Source organism: Medicago sativa, chromosome 8 (assembly GCF_051527215.1).
Source record: "Medicago sativa cultivar Bolivia chromosome 8, Bolivia_mono, whole genome shotgun sequence".
NCBI lineage: Eukaryota > Viridiplantae > Streptophyta > Magnoliopsida > Fabales > Fabaceae > Medicago > Medicago sativa.
This window is the reverse complement of record NC_140756.1, coordinates 72,783,832-72,805,598: the sequence shown is the minus strand read 5'-3', so window position 1 is coordinate 72,805,598 and position 21,767 is coordinate 72,783,832. Positions and strand designations below refer to the sequence as shown.

The 21,767-nt window shown below is 35.7% G+C and overlaps 2 protein-coding genes, 1 long non-coding RNA gene and 1 pseudogene across 4 annotated transcripts; 1 reads left to right on the top strand and 3 right to left on the bottom strand.

The window, feature by feature from the left end:
* The first annotated feature begins 5,151 nt into the window (after positions 1-5,151).
* On the top strand, positions 5,152-6,327 carry LOC146901269 (uncharacterized). The gene is made up of 2 exons (XR_015021744.1): positions 5,152-5,451; positions 5,622-6,327. It is a non-coding gene; the product is annotated as an uncharacterized LOC146901269 (long non-coding RNA).
* A 1,870-nt stretch (positions 6,328-8,197) lies between these two features.
* LOC146901268 (F-box/FBD/LRR-repeat protein At4g00160-like) lies at positions 8,198-10,318 on the bottom strand (annotated as a pseudogene). Its single transcript, XR_015021741.1, has 3 exons — positions 8,944-10,318; positions 8,573-8,709; positions 8,198-8,485 (listed from the first exon to the last, which is right to left on the bottom strand). The product of XR_015021741.1 is annotated as an F-box/FBD/LRR-repeat protein At4g00160-like (transcript).
* Positions 10,319-11,294: 976 nt separating this feature from the next.
* LOC146901267 (aluminum-activated malate transporter 12-like) lies at positions 11,295-14,935 on the bottom strand. The gene is made up of 6 exons (XM_085733408.1): positions 14,263-14,935; positions 13,789-13,929; positions 13,171-13,443; positions 12,961-13,082; positions 12,556-12,699; positions 11,295-12,071 (listed from the first exon to the last, which is right to left on the bottom strand). Exons 1-6 carry the CDS (start codon positions 14,570-14,572, stop codon positions 11,457-11,459), a joined length of 1,605 nt encoding a protein of 534 aa, XP_085589534.1. The 5' UTR covers positions 14,573-14,935; the 3' UTR covers positions 11,295-11,456.
* Positions 14,936-16,853: 1,918 nt separating this feature from the next.
* On the bottom strand, positions 16,854-21,169 carry LOC146901266 (MND1-interacting protein 1-like). Its single transcript, XM_085733407.1, has 2 exons — positions 19,354-21,169; positions 16,854-17,560 (listed from the first exon to the last, which is right to left on the bottom strand). Exons 1-2 carry the CDS (start codon positions 21,067-21,069, stop codon positions 17,054-17,056), a joined length of 2,223 nt encoding a protein of 740 aa, XP_085589533.1. The 5' UTR covers positions 21,070-21,169; the 3' UTR covers positions 16,854-17,053.
* Positions 21,170-21,767: the final 598 nt, after the last annotated feature.

The window sequence follows — 21,767 nt, the reverse complement described above, 5'->3', positions numbered from 1 at the left end:
AATTGTCTCTATGATTTCGTTAAACAATTTCCTTTAAACAAGCAACTTTTTTTTGTTTATATGGAACAAACCCCAACCAAACATAAGAAACAATATAACAATATTGAACAGTTAAAAACCAAATTAATATCATATTTACAGGTACAAACAAAACACCACCATAGGAGATTGTAATTGGACGACGAATTGTGGTGGTCATGTTTTGAAGATAGAACATAAGGAACGGTGGTCATCGAATTGAAACAAAAACACATCGCAAATTTCATTGTTGACAGCGGTTGATGAAGGACTGAGTTGAAGATTCTGGCGATGGAGAATCCGATGGTGGTAGTTGGAGGGATAGAACTGAAAGAGTGCGGTGTGATTACCTGGGAGAGCTAGAATAAAAAATTTATGTTAATTATAATTTGTGTTTTACATATTTGCCCTTCAACTTGACTTGTTTTGATAAAGGAAAGTTGGAGTGTTTTGTCCAAACAAAGAAGGTGTTCAATGCTAAAACACACCTTCACAAAAATGGGTGGGTGTGTTGTAGCATTGCCCATATATATATATATATATATATATATATATATATATATATATATATATATATATATATATATATATATATATATATACATACATATATATATATATATATACATACATATATATATATATATATATACATACATATATATATATATATACATACATATATATATATACATACATATATATATATATATATACATATATATATATATATATACACACACACACACACAGAGATTCGTTCCTTAGTTCAGTTATAATGCCAGGCACTACCAGCATGTTTTGCATTAGTGTTAAGCGTATTCATTTATCATCATCACAATCTTAATCTTAATTAGAGTAAAAGAAGTTTTTCCTAGGCCACACATTATTTAACAACTTAATATCTAATGGATTATATGAGATATCCGATACTTACTTTGTAACAGTATTTGTTAGCTGATACTTGAACTATAACGTTAACTTGAACCATAAAAAAAAAAAAAAATTGTGTGAGAACTATAAAGAGTGTTGCAAAGAAACTTCTCTCCATTTCCCTTTATTTCAAGATTCAAATAAATTTAGATATTAAAAAATGGCTATAGTAACTATTATCCATTCTTTGACAATTTTCTTTTATTCTTGATTTTTTCCATCCTTTATATTATTTTTTAAAAAAATCAAATAACCATGCGTTTAAGGACCCTTTTTTTATTGTTATATTAGATTAGATTTTTTTCAAACTTAGATTTTTTTTTATTTTTTTACCTTTTTTTATATATGAATATGAAGTTTGCATTTTCACTCATATTCTGCTCTTTCCTTTAATTTGCTAGAATGAGAAAAATGCAATTGTTTCTTTGAAAAATACAACTACAAGAAAGACAATGCAGTTGATTGATGTGCTTACCGGTCAGGAATACGATTGCCGCCTCATTACCGTTGAGCGTAACAAGGCTGAAAAATCCTTGGGAGAAGGTTGGTTCCAGTTTGTTAGGGACAATCACCTACAAGAGGGCGACAAGCTGCTATTCGATTTGGGTGTTCCTCCTACAATGTTATTTGTTGAGGTGGTTCGTAGAAATAATCTTGCTTGAAGAAAAGTTCTAATCTTTTGGAAGTTGTTGTATGCTGGCATGTATATTTTGTATAATATTTCAATGACAATATGTTTTAAATGTGGTTTAAAACATCTATCCTTTAGATTAAATTTTTTAAAAAAATACGTAATTCAATACCCACGGGTACCCGTATAGTGGGCACCCACGAGGATACGGGGCTGGCAGGGGTATCAAATTTATCCAACGGGGCGGGGACGAGTATCATATTATCCGTACCCATGGCTATCCATTGACATCCCTATCCTTTCCTGTAGATCATGTGAAAAGATTTATATACGTTGAAGCTAAAACACAAAATGATATAAATCAAGTAGAGAAGCTTTCAGCTATCTATCTGATGCAGAAATTTGTTCACCTGAAAGAACTGGATACTAAATCGCAGTTAATATCTGCCTTTGCTGTAGATAATGTGAAAGGATTTATATACGTTGAAGTTGAAAGTCAAAATAATACAAATCAGGTAGCTTTGGTAATATGGTTTTCATTGGTTTATAGATAGATATCAATTATTACTACAAAAGTGTTTCTACCGCTGACTAAATATGTTTTTATTTGTTACTCGTGATCAAGCCATTTTGAAGATTTAATTTTGTAATCCGTAATGCAAGAGTACTCTAAATATTGTATTATGGTTTATAATTATCTGTCATTTCGCAATCTATCCTTTCAATATAATATTTTGTCAAATACGTTACTGAACCCCCGTGCGAAGCACGGGTTTGTAACTAGTATAGGGAGAAAAAACTAGAGATGTCAAGTTTATGCTCACATGCGTTACACTATAAAGTGCTCGAAGCTTTAATGAGAGTAGCTTTCTCAAGTCTTAATTAGATACTAATTATAACTGCTTGTGTTATTTTCATTTTTCTGGTTTTGGCTACTGCTTTTTTTATCATTTTATATTTGTATCAGATTCTTTATCAGGCTTGACTACAACTTGTGCTCAGAGTTATACGTGTGATTTTTGTCACGAAAATAGGTGCCTAACTCATCCTTAAAAAGTCGGGGTCTACCTCATCCTTACAAAACCTGCTTGTACAGCGAGGAGTGCCTCCTCTTTAGGACTCTTTTTAAGAGTCCTATCTATCTGATGTGAGACTAAATCCCACCGAGTGTTGGCCGCTAACACACACCCTCACGCTTCAACCCGGCCCAATGGGCCTAAAGCTTACAAAACCGGCTTGTACTTTATGACTCTTCTCAAGAGTCCTATCTATCCAATGTAGGACTAAATCCCACCGAGTGTCGGCCGCTAACACATACTCATGCTTCAGCCCGGCCCAATGGTTGGGCCTGCTTGTACAGCGAGGAGTGCCTCCTCTTTAGGACTCTTTTTAAGAGTCCTATCTATCTGATGTGAGACTAAATCCCACCGAGTGTTGGCCGCTAACACACACCCTCACGCTTCAACCCGGCCCAATGGGCCTAAAGCTTACAAAACCGGCTTGTACTTTATGACTCTTCTCAAGAGTCCTATCTATCCAATGTAGGACTAAATCCCACCGAGTGTCGGCCGCTAACACATACTCATGCTTCAGCCCGGCCCAATGGTTGGGCTAGAAGTGTGGATGATGCATGAAGCCCAACGATAGACCTGATAGGCTCTAATACCATGTCACGAAAATCGGGTCATAACTCCAAAACCAGCTTGTACAGTGAGGAGTGCATCCTCTTTATAAACTCTTCTCAAAAGTCCTATCTATCCAATGTGGGACTAAATCCCACCGAGTGTCGGCCGCTAACACATACTCATGCTTCAGCCCGGCCCAATGGTTGGGCTAGAAGTGTGGATGATGCATGAAGCCCAACGATAGACCTGATCGGCTCTAATACCATGTCACGAAAATCGGGTCATAACTCCAAAACCAGCTTGTACAGTGAGGAGTGCATCCTCTTTATAAACTCTTCTCAAAAGTCCTATCTATCCAATGTGGGACTAAATCCCACCGAGTGTTGGCCGCTAACACATATCCTCACACTTCAGTCCGGCCCAATGGGCCTGAAGCGTGGACGATGCATGAAGTCCAACGATAGACCCGATAGGCTCTGATACCATGTCACGAAAAGTGGGGCCTAACTCATCCTTATAAAACCGGCTTGTACAGTGAGAAGTGCCTCCTCTTTATAAACTCTTCTCAAGAGTCCTATCGATCTGATGTGGGACTAAATCCCACCGAATGTTGGCCGCTAACAATTTTACTATTCTTTTATCACAATTCAACCCGTATATAAACTATGTATTCAACATAAAACTATTTTATGTTTAAATTAAGTATACTTTAAGTGTTAAAAAAATTTAGATTATGAGTTGATTAAATGTTATTAGAGTAGTAGCATTTAGAAAGGCAGTGGGCAGTGTGCAAGAAAGCAATACCATAAAAGTTTGATTAGTACTCCCTCTGACCCTATAAATTACTATATGAATTTATTATTTTTTCTTAAACATACACCTAATTAATACTACTAACTTGTCTTAAAACATGAAAAATCAAATTTAATAACTTACAAACAAAGGACAATTTGATAATATTAACACACAAAATAGAGACATTAATTGAACTAACAATTTTTCCTTAAAAAATGTGAAAAATGCTAAGGATACTTACACACATGGTGAGAGGGAGTAGCATTTAAGGTGCCCTTTGGTTCACGGGAAGCTGGAAACTAGTGGCCCCTTTATTCTCAGATAATTCATACTGTAATTGGCAACAGAACAGACTCCCTTTTCCTCTTGGAAAAAGGGTAGCCATCACTTTTTCACAAAGCATGCAATTTAAGCTAAGAGAAATGATATTTTGACAACCATTTTTTGACAACTTTTGAACAACTTTCTCTCTCATACTCACATGATATTGTTATCCTCTCTCTTCCTTTTTCTCTCTCCATTGTTTTTGACCAATAAGAAGTGAGAAAAACGAGGTTGTCAACAAAGTTGTCATCAAATGGATGTCAAAATATCATTACTCTTAAGCTAAAGGACATTTTTTCACCCTTTCAGTAGGGTAAAAACTATGCTGCTAATAGCATTTCTCTCTAAATTATGGAGTAATATATATTTCTCTGTTAAAATATATATATATATATTTCAATGTGCTACAGTTGATTTTAAATTTTATAAAATCAACGAGTTATATATTTATATTTAAAACTAGTTTGATTATGAGATAATGAAGCTTTTCTCCTCTACTTTTTTTTGTTGGATATAGTAATGTTTAAAACCCTCAACCATATTCATAATATTATGAAACAAACAAACAATTTGTTTTTAAAGAAAAATTAAAATTAAAAAGAAGGGGGTTTGTTTAAACGTAAATTTGCAATAAAGACTTGCATGTTAAATCGGAGGTAAGAATTTTGTTTGGTTGAGAAAGTGTCATCAAGAAGCACCATATTATAACAGACAAATAGTCATGCAGCATGGGGCCGCCGGCAAGACTTAAATCAAAGGAGTGAAAATGATTCATGCACATGCAAGACTTAGTCTCAGCAAGCTAGGGGCCGCCTGTTAAACGAGTCAAATCTCAATTAACTACTACTTTTCTTACCCTATGCGTTTCTCACGTGCCTATTTTTTTTCTTTCTAAAATACCCTTCGGATTTTAGAATCCGAAAACCAGTTCGGGAATTAAAATCTGAAACATTTTGATATATAAAAGCAAGATCGTCAACTTCTCCCATTTTCCAGTTTTATGTTTCACATTTCACATTCTCTCTCCCTTATCCGAAAATCTGAAACCCACAAATTGGTCCAATCTTAGAGTTTTTTTTCCTCAAAATCATCAAATTTGAAGCTTTATCAAACACCAAAGTGAAGGTTAGGTCTCATTCCCTCTGCATGCAAGCCTTTGAGTTCAATTTTTTTTTCTTCTAAGAATTGTATACGTTCGAATTATAAAATCTGAATTGTATTGTTGCAGTTCAGATTTTATAATCCGAAGTATACCAGTAGGCCGAGTTTTTGACCGATTTTTTGTGTGTTACCAGATTATGCATGTTACAGGTATGGATCCTGTTGAACGCACTAGGAGCGATGGAAGCAATGCATGCTTCTGTTAGGAGAGAGTGTTTGGAGAGGTTGCGAGCGGAGGGGAGAGTGGCCATGCGTGGTAGTGGCAGGGGCATGGAAAGGGCACGCCATGCCGATGCTAATGGCGTGGGAACATCTCAGGGGAACGATCATGAGCCTGAGCCTTAGGCACAATACAAGCCCTAGATGGAGATGGAGGAGCACGCGGAGAGTGATGTTGAGGATCAGGAGGTGGGTGTTGATGAGCAGTAGAAGCGTGTGCAGCTAGTGCCAGAGGAGCTTGATGACTATCTTGGTGGCCAGGATGGCAGTTGATGGAGTGGTAACTACAACTGGTTTGCCATTTGGGTTGTAATTTTATATTGCTGCTTTTATTGACTGCATCCTGGTTTACATTAGTATATTGCTATCAAACATATGGTTTAGTATTTGCTTTGCATTATGCCAATGCAACTAATTTGCCTACTTTTGCATTATGTTATTTTTATTACGGATTGCCTATTGATTTTCATACCATTTGCATTTTGCCTTTTCTGTTATTAGTTAATACCACTTTGATCTTTACAGTCATCAACTTGGAATTGAGTTATAGAAATCTGCACTTGCTTGTAAGAGTGGTACACAGTTAATTGATGTGTATAGTTTGGGCTCAACATTTGGAAAGAGAGTTAGATTATGTTCTTGTATCACTCACATTTTTCTGCAACTGTAGTTGCAACAGTAACGTTCTTCATTTGTTATTTCAAGGTTCACAACATAACTTCAACCGCAATTCAAAACCACGCTCAGACACAGGCCTGCTTCCTTATTTTTTTTAGCTTATTGGTTTAAATCAACTAGTAAGACATTAGGCATTTGACTCTAATACGTACCATGTTAGCTTGAGTTCCAAACATTCTTAACTTAAGCAGAATTTGGTTCTTAATTTGTTCCAAACAATGTTGATAAAACATAATGAAAAGGAATAGATTTGAAGTATAAAAATATGGGACCTCATCCAAAATTACCATTGTACATAGTCTGATGATAAAACATAATGTAACATATACATCATCACAATCATTTATAAATTAGTAAATTATCGATATTATATATCATGAAATTAATGTATTTCCCTGCTCCCAATCAGAATCATTCTCCTCCATGAGAAGGTAAATGGTTCTCCAAAACATCAACTCTGGGTTTCTCACAACTAACAGAAACACGCCAACCTCCCAAGTTCTTCAACTTCGTCAATTATCAAATCCAGTCTTGCCACCGTTTCCACAAGCAAAGAAGCAAAAGGCAATGCTTCAGAAAACTCAAGACTAGTGATAGCAATTTTACTCATCTGGCTTCTCAACACCTTACGCACTGATTCAAAAATAGTGTTATAATTATACTCATTTTAAAATCGAAATATTCAAGAATCCAGGAACATGTTTTGACTGCATTTTTCAAACTATCTATCTACAACAAGATTTTGACAATGGCAGCAGGAGCAGTTAACAACATATTTGAAGTACTTGAATCAGGAATGACTATGGAAACAAGAAAAAATGTTGCAGCAAAAATATATATATTATCTATGATAGATGATCGTAAAGTGTAAATTGGAGCAAGTTCTAAAGCAATGCTTGCTCTAGTTGGACTATTAAAAGAAAGTACATCAATTGATATAAGAGATACTGATACTGCATTATTCACTCTTGCAGCTTATGATCTTAAAGGTAAGTATTGTAAAAGCTATATTAGAGAAATCAATGTGTCTCACTCATGAAATTAAACATGTCAAAATTCGACAAGAGTGCAGAGGCAAATCCAATTCCATTTGACAAGATTTTGACAAAAATATCTAAAATTATCCATAAAACCATGCTTCAGTGCAAAATCCTCAAGAGCTTCTTTCGCTTTTCAACAAGTAACCACCAAGAAAGACTGACTAAACTGTTTCCAGAGGCCCAGATCTACATGCAAAATAAATAAATAAATGTTATATGTTAATTGAATTGCAGAAATTCAATAATTTTGATGTTAAATTTCCCATATAAACTAGACATCCAACACAAACACAATATAATACTTCATACTTGTTTCTCTAACTTTACAAGGTGGATCTTTCTTTCTCGTGGTACACCTTATATGGGGCCCTCGTAACATATTGCATATATATTAGATAAAAGTAAATGACCATTGATCATTGATGGTGAGAACAATGCAGAAAAGTAAAAGACAGACAAGGATTCCTTTAAGAAAACAACTACTTATAAAACCTTGGTATGCGCCTGTTACCCAATGGTTATGCATCAAATCTGAGTTTAGCATACAAGTGGCCATAAAATGGATAAGCATTGATCTAATGATAGTCATAAACAAGTTTAATAGATATATATAAATAAGCAGGTAAACAAGTATTAACTAAATCATTTAAAGATGGTTTTTCCTTAACTTGTGCAGCAAGACAAAGTCATGACTTTAACAATAGCTCATAGCTCAAAGTTCAAACCACTAAATCAAGCAACAACGAGCGGGGTAGAGAAACTACTACTTACATAGTCTATATGTTTTCAAAAACTGAAAGTTGACATGTTGCAGAGGCCTTCGGGAATTGGGATAGCTTTCTTTCTATTTTCAGCGGCTCACTTTCGCACTTGATTGTCATAGTTTGTAAATTTTGTGCATTTCTCAAAATATATTCTACCAACCGAAGCTCATTTTTCCATCCTAAGAAGTCCTTAATAATGCAAGGTGTAAGGCATGAAAAAAGGCATTGTGGAACAAATTCCGGTTCCTCCCAACTTTCTTGATCATCTTCTCCATCCGACGTTGCCACGTTAAATGCCTATTAATATTAGACATTCATTAAAACAAAACATAAAGATGTGTTAAGAAAAGATAAACTAAATATGATTCTTAAAACTTCACAAACCTGACAAAGTTTGAGAATTTGAAGCTTAGGGCATACGTGGAGCACATGTAACACCGTATACCCAAAATCGTGAATCTCCAAGTGGGTCAAATTATGAAAGATATAAATGTCATCATAAGGACGCTGCAGCCGATTCACTTAAATTATTTAGAATACACACTATCAAATCAGGGAAAAGTTCTCAACAGAAAATGCATATGAATAACATTTCTACTGTGTTTTCCATCCCACTCCATCAATGTATTGTGTTCAATTATTTGTGTGTAAATTAGACCCTGACACCGGACGCAACACTTATATGTGTGTAAATTATTTGAAAAACCGAAACAATGAAAAAGATTGAGTATCATGCATCATATTCAGAATGAAACGGACCTCTTCATTTGTGTACAATATTGTATCAATGCTCAGAGACTCCGAATTAGAAAATGCTCTTGCCGGAAAATCACACCAAAATGCACTGGTATGTGCTCTAGTCAATTTGGGAAAGCTTAAGTTTTTACTCTTGAATGGTAAGATAATCTTTCGCATCATAGAAGTGTATATCAGACGCTTCAAGATCCTCAAGAATTGGAGATCCAGCTAGAAGCAACACAAAATCATTAACTTGTAAGAACTTAATGGATACCAAACGAAGGGATGTGAGCGAGGGAAGTTGAATTCCATTTACAGAAAAAGAAAACCCCTTCTGCAGGTGAAGGGGAACCAACAGAGACTGAGACTAACAAGGGTTCTGCAGGTGAAGATGCTAGTGGGCAATTTGGGAAGAAACTTATAAAAGTTACCATTATCGAGATGGAGATGAAGATGGTTAAGTTTGCGTTGAACAACAAGGTTGATCCATTTAGTGACATTAGGAAAGCTGAGATGATAAGCAAGATTAGGGTTACTGTAATGAATGTGTAGGTGGAAAGTGTTGATGAAATTGGTGTCAAGAGCGATTAAAACAGAAAAGAGAAACTCGTTGAAAGTGTAATTGGATTGAATGCCATTTACTTTGATGTTGGGGAAAATGAGATTAGGAACATGGTCCCATAGATGAATCCATCTCTTTGAAAGAATGCTTGTTGCAACTGATTCTTTGGTTGTGAGAAATGAAAGAATGTGAATCAGAATCTCGTCAGGTAAATTGCTGATTCTCGTTCGCACTGATACTGATCTTGAAATTCTCTGTCGCGCCATTTCTTCTTCAAATAATTTGCAAGAACAGTTATTTTCTTGAGGAGGGTGAAGACTGAAGAGCAATGCTGACGTTGCGGAAAGAGAAGAAGGTAGGGGAAGTAATTACGAGGGAAAAGAAAGGTGATTGATTTGCTTGGGAAATGAGACATTAGGGAGGAGTATTATGGGAAGTAAATATATAAGTGATGGAATCAGGTTTCATTGTTATGGGTTGAAAGATGCTAGGTACTCTGGGTTAGAGGAGCTTATGGCACACATAGGACAGGACATAGACCACTTGGCAAGCTTAGACACCCTAAACTTTTCAACTTTAGTAATCATTTTATTCTACAAATGGCCCAATTTCAGTGAGTAACGGAGTTTGGATCGAAGAACATATACACTGTGGCCATTTGAGGTTGCATTATCGCGACTACCAAAACAAAACCCCTAAAAGACACCAACATATTTCTCTGACCAGCGACAGTTTACAGGTTCCGTATTCTTGGTCGGTGCAATGGGTTGCCGTGTCTGATTGACATTTATCAAGGTTATTGTTGAGAGTCTGTTGGTGTAGAGATGTTCTCTATGGTGTAGGAGCCTAGCTCTGATAGGAGTGTTCACACTCTAGTTTATCTTTTCTTTTCTACTATTCTACCATTGTAAAGCCTTTAGCTCACCTTTATCATTCAATAAAATGCAGTTCTTTATCTTGATTTTACGGGCTCCATCGTATCAAAATAATGGTAAACACACATTTGTGGAGTCTTCCACGTTTTGCTTATATTATGTTTTAGCTACGCCTATCTGTGAATTTTGTTGCGACTCTCCTTACAAAGGGATTTAATATATCTGATTTTGCATGTCGTAACTACAACTGGTTTGGCATTTGGGTTGTAATTTTATATTGCTGCTATTATCGGCTGCATACTGGTTTACATTAGTATATTGCTATCAAACATATGGTTTGGTATTTGGTTTGCATTATGCCAATGCCAACTAATTTGCCTACTTTTGCATCATGTTATTTTTATTACTGACTGCCTACTGATTTTCATACCGTTTGCATTTTGCCTTTTCTGTTATTAGTTAATACCACTTTGATCTTTACAGTCATCAACTTGGAATTGAGTTATAGAAATCTGCACTTGCTTGTAAGAGTGGTACACAGTTAATTGATGTGTATAGTTTGGGCTCAACATTAGTTAGATTATGTTCTTGAATCAGTCACATTTTTCTGCAATTGTAGCTGCATCAGTCACGTTTTTCATTTGTAATTTCAAGGTTTACTACATAACTTCAACCACAATTTTAAACCATGCTCAGACTTAGGCCTGCTTCCTTCTTTTTTGTTCGCTTCGGCTCAAGCTTCTCAAGTCTTACGTGCCCTTTTTTAGCTTATTGGATTGGATCAACTATTAAGGACATTAGGCATTTGACTCTGACACGTACCATGTTAGCATGAGGTCCAAACATTCTCAACTTTCGTAGAACTTGGATCTTAATTTGTTCCAAACAATGTTGGACTTACTCTTAAATAGAAAGAAGAAAAAGGAATAGATTTGAAGTATAAAATTATTGAATCTCATCTAAAATTACCAGAGTAAATAGTCTGATGATAAAAAATAATGAAACATATACATCATCACAATCATTTATATATTAGTGAATAATCAATATTATATATTATGAAATTAATGTATTTCCCTGCTCCCATTCAGAATCACTCTACTCCATGAGAAGGTAAATGGTTCTCCAAAACATCAACTCTTGGTTTCTCAGAACTAATAGAAAACTCATCACCAGGTGTATACTCTTTGAAACACGCCAACCTCCCAAGTTCTTCAACTTCGTCAATTATCAAATCCAGTTTTGCCACCGTTTCCACAAGCAAAGAAGCAAAAGCAGCAAAAGGCAATGCTTCAGAAAACTCAAGACTAGTGATAGCAATTTTACTCATCTGCTTTCTCAACACCTTACGTACCGGTAATTGTTCTTCTTCCTTTGTCTGTTCAGCTGATACACTTTTGGTTTTCCAATTTAACAAAGCTGAAGAATCGGTTTTAACGCTTGAGAGTGAGCTCTTTCCATGAGAGGCGGCTATGGTGGCGAGCATGTTGTTTGCTTGGATGTCATTGGAGCCTAAGAAGAGTCGTGGTTGAGATTTTATGGCTGCGTTGAGGTCTTTCAATGCATCATGTAGATGATCAGAGAGTATTTCTGGTGAGCAATGGCGCCGACTTCTTATGCTGTTGGCTAGTTCTATTAGTGCTTTTGATACCTCTGCTGCTAGCCTTATGCAAGGGTCCTTAAACAGGACTCGAACAGATTGTGGTGTCTGAAAAGGATAATAAATTGAATTAAAAGGAGAAAAATACTAGAAAAGCTACAGCAGTAGAGAAGAATTCTCTTTTCTTAGAAATTGAATGATGCATCCTTTTTCATATTTCTACAACTACAGTTAAAAGTATCTTAGAATTTGCTAAATCGTAGGGTGAAGGTTGCCCCCACTTTACGCGGGAGTTATTTGGAGAGTGAAATTTAGACTTATCTTTGAGTGGCTCGATGACTGGTTTCCCACCAACATAATTTGATACGTCTTAAAATTTGGATTCTAGTATCACTCAATTCCAAAAGCAAATTCACGGGGTGGCGATTGTCCCACTTATAAATATAACTACTATTTGAACTAGTCAAAGTGGTTATTCCATCAATGAATATAAAGGTATCACTGTCATTTATCAAATGAGATGCTAAACTGTGATCACGGACAGATTCACAAAAATGGTTAAAACTATGTAAGAACTCAAATGTTACGCTACCTGAATTTCGGTTCTCAAACAGCCATGTAGGGCTACCACTGTATACCCGAATTGGCGAAGAACATTTCCAACTTTTACATACTGTTGCGATGGAAATTTGTGACAGTACCTAGAATGCCTTGGCTCCCAACTTGCATGTAATGCCTACACAATTGAAAACACAACCATTTGAAGATCAAGATATTATTTTAAGCTAATTAACAACTGATATATGATCATTTTGAATAAATAAATATTTATTAGGCACAAAAGACTTATGAATCATTTAGTTTTGTTTGACTTAGTACGCATAATTTGTGGTATCTGACATTTATACAAGAATTTCTCATGAAGACCAGCTCTTAGTGTGAGCTATATTATACTTAGCATGATTTTGAATGGATCAAAACAAGATTGGTAGCTTACCAATGTTTCATCTGTGGATTTTGAATCCAAAACAGCCTTATAACCTTTGTATATTGGACCTTCAGATGATTTTATATCACCAGAAACTTCAATTTTTCCATAAAAATATTCATTGACACAAGCTGCAATATTTTACACCTTACAATAAGTTGCTAATATACAAAGTAATAAAACCTTTGATACTATGTATGTGTTATGAATTCGGCATACCTTCTATAGATTTGGCTAGGCCTTCAAGTTTGAAAGCCGTGGAATGGTGAAGGTCTTCCCCTGACCAATTTGGAAATACTAAAAGACTCATGAAAAGACAAATGGCACAACCAATGGCTATGGTGAAGAATCGGTCATGTGCCATCTTCAAGACATGATCAACCCGGTAACTCGAAACAGTTAACAAGTTGAAGGTTAAGAGGAATATAACCACACCATAATCATAATTCTTCTTTATATAAGGAATAAACCTCATATAAGTGGCTGTAGATCCTGCCATACACAACAAATTAACAGGACACCACAAATAATTTCGATAAAAGTTTGAGTGAAAAGAAGTTGGTTACAATTGAGGCCTCCAGACTAGCTACAAGATAGTGAAAAGAAGGTTACAGTTTGAGTGATGACAACAAATATTGTTGGATACTACATAAACATAAGATTTTGAGTTTTATGCATTTGTTTTCTTTCTTTCAATCACATCAACGCTGTTAGAATTGTGATGTTCAAATAATAACATTATACATATAGGAGTAATATTTGAGCAATTTATCAAAACAAAGGGAATTTTTCAAGGCATTAACTTTAGTGGAACCATTTAGATTATCAAATATATACCTATTATAAAAACTGCAACTGCAATGAAAACAGCTTGAAGGATCTGACCAGATGCATTTGCAACATAATCTAGAAGAAATGCCAATAATCCAGCTAATAGTGTCCCCAATCCTCTATTCATCCCTTTGCATAAAGTTGCCCCTGCCATAAAAAAGTTTACATATTAAAGTTATCAATAAACTACTCCCTCCGGTCACATTTATAAGCAAAAAACACTTTTTTAGATTCATTGAATAATTAATGTATTCGGTCACATTTATATGTTAGATACATTAGTTATTCAATGTACCTAAAAAGTTGTTTTTTGCTTATAAATGTGACCGGAGGGAGTATGTGTCTATGTTACTATATTATTTCTATCATAGTTTTAAATTGCAGTATTCATCTACAATTGCTGCTGTATCGGTCGCATTTATTTATATTTTTTTTGCCAATATCATGGATGAAAAAGCACAAAACAAGACTATTTTATACCTGCAGTGAACTCGAAAACCACGACGACAGTCATGACAGCCCAAATAGCATTTTGGCCAATACCTTTAAAGAGTGGCTCCAATATATAAAGCAATGATACAAGAGTAAGAGATAAACCAACTTTGAATGCATGGATCACCCTTCTTGGATCATCACATCCGACCTTCCATGTAGTCTTCCAAACCAAACAAGGAATCCTTTTAAGCCTCTCACCAAAAACATGGATACGTTTCTTCCATTTCTCAAGGTTTTCGCCACTCTTATTCCTAGCCATAGCCATTTCAAGGCCATCATGAACTTTAGGAATCATTTCTTATAAAAGGGCTAGGTCTTATTAGACTGATAATAGTGAAAGTAGCAAAGAAATATTTAAAAAAAAAAATGGTGATTTCTAGATGTATGATGCTGAGAACTCTAACCTTCTACAGAGACATGAACTTTATATGGTTGTTGTATAGGGAGAAAAAACTAGACATGTCATTTTTATGTTCACATGTATTACATTATAAAGTGCTCAAAGCTTTAATGAGAGTAGCTTTCTCATGTCTTAATTAGATATCAATTATTAACTGCTTGTGTTATTTTCATTTTTCTGGTTTTGGCTACTGCTTTTTTTATCATTTTATATTTGTATCAGATTCTTTATTAGGCTTGACTACAACTTGTGCTCTGAGCTATACTTTTTTCCTTATCTGTTGAATCTTTCTGTGGTGATTTTACTATTCTTCTATCACAATTCAACACATATATAGACTATGTATTCAACATAAAACTATTTTGTGTTTAAATTAAGTATACTTTAAGTGTTAAAAAAATTTAAATTATGAGTTGATATATTATTAGAGTAGTAGCATTTAGAAAGGCAGTGGGCAGTGTGCAAGCAAAGCAATACCATAAAAGTTTGATTAGTAGCATTTAAGGTGCCCTTTGGTTCACGGGAAGCTGGAAATTAGTGGTCTCTTTATTCTCAGATAATTCATATTGTAATTGGTAACAGACTCCCTTTTCCTCTTGGAAAAAAGGGTAGCCATTACTTTTTCACAAAGCATGCAATTTAAGCTAAAGGATATTTTTTTACCCTTTAAGTAGGGGTAGTATGTGGCAAAACTATGCTACTAATAGCATTTCTCTAACACCTAGTTATGTACATTTAGAGGTTTTATAATAATAAATATTATTTCTCTGTTAAAAAATATATATTTCAATGTGCTACAGTTGATTTTAAATTTTATAAAATCAACGAGAGTTATATATTTATATTTAAAAAAATTAAAGAAGTTTCATTACATTTTTTATTTATTTATTTGAGAATGTAAAAGTGAAAGAAAGAATATGAGATGTTGGACAGAGATGAGATATTTGTGAGTTAACTTACTAGTGAAAATTGAGGACTTAAAATAAGTTTCTTAGAATTCTGCCAGTAGAGAATTTCGCCAGTTCTTTTTCTTTTTCTCTTAGATACTCATTGATTTTCTTTTTTTTTTTTTTTAGGCAAAAAGGTTTGTCCATTGAGGACAGTGACCCAAATATATTAAAAAGAAAATAGATACAAAGAGGAGGGGCCAAACCTGACCCTCAAAAAACCTTAACAAAATCTGAAATTAGGGAGACCTAACCTATTTCTAGTTAAGTCCCTCAAAATTTCTGCAGGAGCAAAATTCCACCAAGTAAAATTGATCACACTTAAACCTAAAGTGGCTAGCTTATCAGCACAATGGTCGCCCTCTCTAAAAATGTGAGTAATCAAGAAGTGCATATTACTAATTAAAATCAAACAATTCTCCCATCTATTTTTCAATTGCCAAGGAACAATATGAGAAGACTTGAGAGCCAAGGTAACTAATATTGAATCAGTTTCAACCCACAAATTGGTCCAATTTCTTTGATGAGCACATTCAATAGCTAGGATGACACCAAGAATCTCAGCATAAACTGCACTAGCTACCCCAATGTTGTAAGCTAAGCAACCCAGACTATGACCTTTCCAATTTCTAAAAATCCCTCCACAAGCTGCTAGACCAGAATAGTTGAAGAAGATTCAACAAAACTAGTTTGATTCTGAGATAAAATGAGGCTTTTCTCTTCTACTTTGTTGTTGGATATAGTAATATTTAAAACCCTCAACCATATTCATAATATTACGAAACAAACAATTTGTTTTTAAAGAAAAATGAAAATTAAAAAGAAGAGGGTTTGTTTAAACATAAATTTGCACTAAAGACTTGTCTGTGAAATCAGAGGTAAGAATTTCGTTTGGATGAGAAAGGAATCATCAAGGTGCACCATATTATCACAGACAAAGTCATTAATCCAAGGAGTAAAAATAGTGATGCACCAGCAAGACATGAGTCTCGCACGCGAGGGACTGCCTGTTAAACGAGTGAAATCTCAATTAGTTAATTCCTTGGCATACCATTTATTAATCGGCAGCTACATATGTAAATCGGCAAAAGGAAAGGCTTTGAATCAGGTTATACTTAGATTAGAGGGAAAATGGACCAAACTTGCCATGGAATAGGAAGGTCATCATCTGTCAAAATAAAATGACTCTGTTGCCAACTTCTTATTTTCAAACAAGGCAACGGATAAGCTAATGCAAGAACTTTGTTTTTATTTTATTTTATACTGTATGTAACTGTAAATATAAATAAGAACAATTCTTGCCTATGAACAAAACTCCTATGCAATCTGGAGAACAGGGAGACAAATTGTCCCAATAAGTAAGTGCAAATTTATGTAAAATTCACGGGGTATATCTACCCAAGTCACTGAAATATATCTATAAATTAAGCTACGAGCATGCCCCAAATACACGGATTCTCTGTTGGATTTGAACTCGGCAGCAAGGACAAGCAGCCTTACCATTCTTCCCGTACTCATCACTGCATTTAGCACACATGACTTGGTGAGCACACGGCAAGAAAACAACGGAGACTTCATCCTTCATACATATAATGCATTCTCTGTTGTTATTAGCTTCACTTTCTGATAAATCATCCAAATCCAGAAGCAGCTTAGCAATTGTCTCTCTTTGAGGCTTTGTACCCTCAAAGTCTTTGATGGGTGAAGTATTTTGGTGATGCAATGCAGCAGATCGAACAGATGCTTTAAGGCGCGAAAGATCATTCTCAAGTCTGCTTAGATCATCCTTGTGGCGCTGGAAATCTAATTCTATTTTCAGACGCAAAGCCTCAAACCCCCTCTTATTATCTGATTCAGCTGCTTCCTTGGAACGGCGCTCCTCTTCAACGAGTGCCAAGGCATCTTCTTGAGCCTTCAACTCCTCCTTCCATTTAGCCTGTAATTAAGGATTATGCAAAATAAATGGTTTAGAAATAACAAATTATTGTTTTTCTTTTTGGTGACGAGATGCACTTTTCAGCACAGATTTATTTGAAAGATACGTATTATTGGTTGAAGTGACAGATCATTGCTAACAAAATCACAGGAATATACAGTCAACAAAAAGAAAATTCAGGTGTGATAATATCAAGAGTCATGCTAACCAATGCCCAGGGGCATTGGCTAAAGAATTGTTATATGAAAAACTTCATAACTTTTGATTTATTAATCAGTACCATTAGGGCATTGATTAGCACTTTCTTAAAGTCACTTACGCCTTTATTAATAAGAAAATACCTATAGAATATAAGTTAGGATCATCAAGAATTGAAGCAAGCAAACAAGTTTTTTCATATGGCTACCAAAATAAACACCCATGAATATGCAGCAACCAAATACACTAAAAAGTGATATAGTACAGAATATCAAAATATTTAGAAGGGAGGCAGAGCAAAACTCAAGTATTTAAAGTTCAGGTCCTACGGTGAACATAGTAGCAATATTCAATAACTATTCAGTTTTTCCATTTTAAAAATAAGTCATGTATAGCACACATGCGGCCGCTATTTCCCTTATAGGGAAACTAGGACAGTGTCGAAGTTCTCATAGCAGAGTTATCAAAATATGTTTTGCTATATCGCTTTAATGCTGCTATTTAACAACATTGTTATAACATAAAATAAGATAAGAATTATAACCTCTACCTGTTGGATACAAAAACAAATAGGCCATAAGATTACAATTGCATGGAAGAGGCTCAGAATACACAGCGCCAAGAAGAAGCCGAGAATCAAGAAGTACTTGAGATTTTGATTATTAATGATAAATGTGTCTTGACTCTTGAGTACTGGAGACCTTTAGTATCAAATACCAATTATGTGTATATTACAAATTATAAAAAAATTCACATTGCATCTATCTTTGGTGTAATGGTCATTCTGCTATCTGCTTAGCAGCTGTATCATATTTTGGAGCAGCTGCTTCGAACCACATTCTGCCATGAACTATTCTGGTGTGTGCATAAATACATGCAATCAAGTATTGACAAACAAAGATACGGATGCAGAAAATTTGAAATGTGCCATAGAATTTGAATTAGTGTGCCGTATACCCCCATGTCTTGACACAAACTTCAATTATGTGCCGTATGAAACAATGGCTCAGTTTTGTCTCCAAGCTATGCATACATGGTTCATTGATAAATTACCAGTATGCATCAAAGGCACGAAAAAGAAGAAAAGGAATACAAAATTGTAATCTTTTTCAACTAATAATCATAAACTGCTACACTGAACTATAAGATATTAATCTCCCAATTAGATATGCATTCAATGACTGAAAATCCCTTTATGACAAAACGATCAATTTCAACGTGACAATAGCAAACTGTGTCACACTAGTATAGGCCATGTTGATGTCTGATTTTGAAACAAGTAATTTTCTTTGGGTGAGACTGTGGACTAATCCCTGTTTGGGAATTGGCTTGGCCCAGGACTTAAACTCCTACTTGTTTCAAGCCGTAAACTACATGTAAAGTTCAACCAAATGGAATTCAATGTGCAAAATGAGTCACACAGATTATGGTTGAAACATGTTACTTTTATTCTGACATGCAACATGCAATTCCGATCAATAAACTCATTCTATGCAAACAGAGCAGAATGATATTTTCTGTTCCTTTTTGGTGGTTTGTGTGTGGCATTGTCAATAGATATATATAAATAAAATAATAAGGGGCGAAGAGAGAACCTCGGCTTCTTTTTGGCGCTGCTTATTCTGAGCTGACACTTCTCGATCCTCTAATATCTTCTCTTTCAAATCAGAAATCTCCTTTTGCAGCTTAGCTTTCTGTTTTTCCCAAGCTAGAAGTTTCTTCAAGTACTTTTTCTCTTTTTTTGCAACTTCTAAGCAAGCTGTCACCGACTCTGATGCACTTAATTTGGAGGCCTCCATCTCTGCTCTGATTTCAGCATTCTCAGTCTCTAATCTTCTCACAGCTCCATTTGCACGGTCCACTTGACCACTAGCCTTTCTCAAAGCATTCTCCATCTCCGAGAGTCTCTTCATGGTTGTGTCCTCAAGTGCCTGTTTCCCTTTCTTCAATTTCTGGGTCTCTTCTCTATCCATCCGTAATGTTTTGAGCTCAGTCAAATCACTGCTTAGCTTCTTCGCAGCCTGCAATGCTTTCTGATAAGCCCATTCTTTCCGCTCCTTGGCCTGTTTTTCCAAATCCTTTATCTGATGAAATATACTCACTATCACTTCATCCTTCTGATCCTCAGCCACAAACTCCAAATTTTCATCAAGATTCAAGTCACGAAATTTACTCAGCACCGAGTTCACAGCCTCTTGGTTATCAACAACCCGAGAGTGTCCACACGTATCAACCGTGGTTTCAGCCCCAGATACAACCGGAGAATCCAAATTCGACACAGCACTACGACCAGGAACATTGGCCTTCCCCTTCGCCTGCAATTGCTTGGTGTTTGCTCTAAAACCAGCAGCAAACATGGCAACATTTCTCTTCAACAAGCACTTCATTGGCGGAGAAAGATCAAACCTCTTCGGGAATTCAATCTCCCTCTGCAAAACTGGAGCACAAGACAATATCCCATTCGCATTCGTGGGGTAATCCCCATTTCCAAATCCCCACCCCTCATGAAACTTACAGGGTGGAAAAGACCTATGAGCAACCGGTTTAGTACGAGCCTTACCACCACCACCACCAGATTCAACAACAGCAGCTCCCCTCGCACCCGCACTCGCACTCCCAGGCACAGGAATCTCTATAGTACTAGCTTTCCCAACATGAAGATCACTCATTAGCAAACACCACATTGCATCACCTTTACTCAAATTCGGCCTAACCTGTTGCAACAAACACACCATCCCAGCCAAAGAATACTCCTCCAAATGCTTCAAATCAGCGAAAACCGGTTCAAGCTCATCCATATTCTCACCCTCACGAGCAAAACCAGCACAAACAGCACCATTAACACCAACACCAACATAAGCACCATTATTACTATTCAAAAACGCCAACGAATTATGCAAAATATTCGTCAAAACATCCATCCCACCATAACAATGCCCATTCCTCAAAACCGCTTTCAACGCCGTATCTTCATCATAACCCAAAGCAACAATCTTCGAAACAGCTTCATTGTAAACAAACTCCAAATTCTTCAACAAAATCTCCTCCAATTGCTCCTCAGTGCAGTAGCCCCAACCAGGTTCATCAGAATTAGGGTTTGGATTGGGAATAGGGATCAGACAGTGAGAATTCAAAGAATCCACGCGAGAAAGATCGTATTTGAAGGGTTTGAGGCCTGATTCCTCTATGGATTTCGAAATCGCATCTTTGATTTCCGATGAATCGGAATCAGGTTTTGCCGCCGCCGCCGTCGCCGTTGATCGTGGCCGCCGATTAGCTCTGATGTGTTTCTCTCTCACCGTACAACCCATTTCGATTCAAAAAATTGAAATCGAAAATGAAATTGAAATTTGATTGAAGAAAGCGAAGAGAAGAGAAAGAAAAGAGCAATGAAATTTCAGTAGTAAGAATAATGTTAGATTGTTAGGTCATCACTACATTATTCCTAAAATTTCGATGGATTTCTTTCTAATTTCATTTCGAATTGACAAAAATATCCTTAATTCCTTTTTAAATTTTCAACCATTATTATGTTCTTCTAATTTCACGTCCTATTTCTCTTCTCTTTCTCTTCTTCCTTTGTCTCATCGCCGTTTCATTTTTGTTTCGATGGTGAGATGGCAAAAGACGCATGTCTAACTTGAAACCTCGATTTCTAGTTTATGCGTTTTTACGGCAAGAGTTGCTTGAAACGCGAGAATTAACTGGAAAACGTTAAGTCAAACTCATTTTCCCTTTACTCGTTTGTCGTGTTCCAATTTTTCTGTAAATTTTATGTGTTTCATTTTTTACTCTGATGTCACAGGGGCGCACAAGGATGAAGTGCACGTAGGGCTACTTAAAATGAGTTCAGATAAACGGACGTGAACTTTTTTTAAAAGGAAACAGACGTCAACTTAATTCATGTATCTTTAATTCTAATATGTGTGTGTGGGTGAAATTATAATTCTAATATATGTGTCTGTGGAACTTAATTGAAAGAAATGGACGTGAATTTAATTTATGTATC

What these genes read in the sequence shown, in the direction of transcription:
- LOC146901266 (XM_085733407.1), bottom strand. Translation starts at nt 21,069, where the DNA reads ATGGGTTGTACGGTGAGAGAGAAACACATCAGAGCTAATCGGCGGCCA. An exon ending in AGCGCCAAAAAGAAGCCGAG is followed by an intron (nt 17,561 to 19,353) that starts GTTCTCTCTTCG and finishes CCTTAATTACAG; the next exon opens with GCTAAATGGAAGGAGGAGTT.
- LOC146901267 (XM_085733408.1), bottom strand. Translation starts at nt 14,572, where the DNA reads ATGATTCCTAAAGTTCATGATGGCCTTGAAATGGCTATGGCTAGGAAT. An exon ending in CCTAGCCAAATCTATAGAAG is followed by an intron (nt 13,083 to 13,170) that starts GTATGCCGAATT and finishes AAAATATTGCAG; the next exon opens with CTTGTGTCAATGAATATTTT. An exon ending in AATCCACAGATGAAACATTG is followed by an intron (nt 12,700 to 12,960) that starts GTAAGCTACCAA and finishes TCAATTGTGTAG; the next exon opens with GCATTACATGCAAGTTGGGA.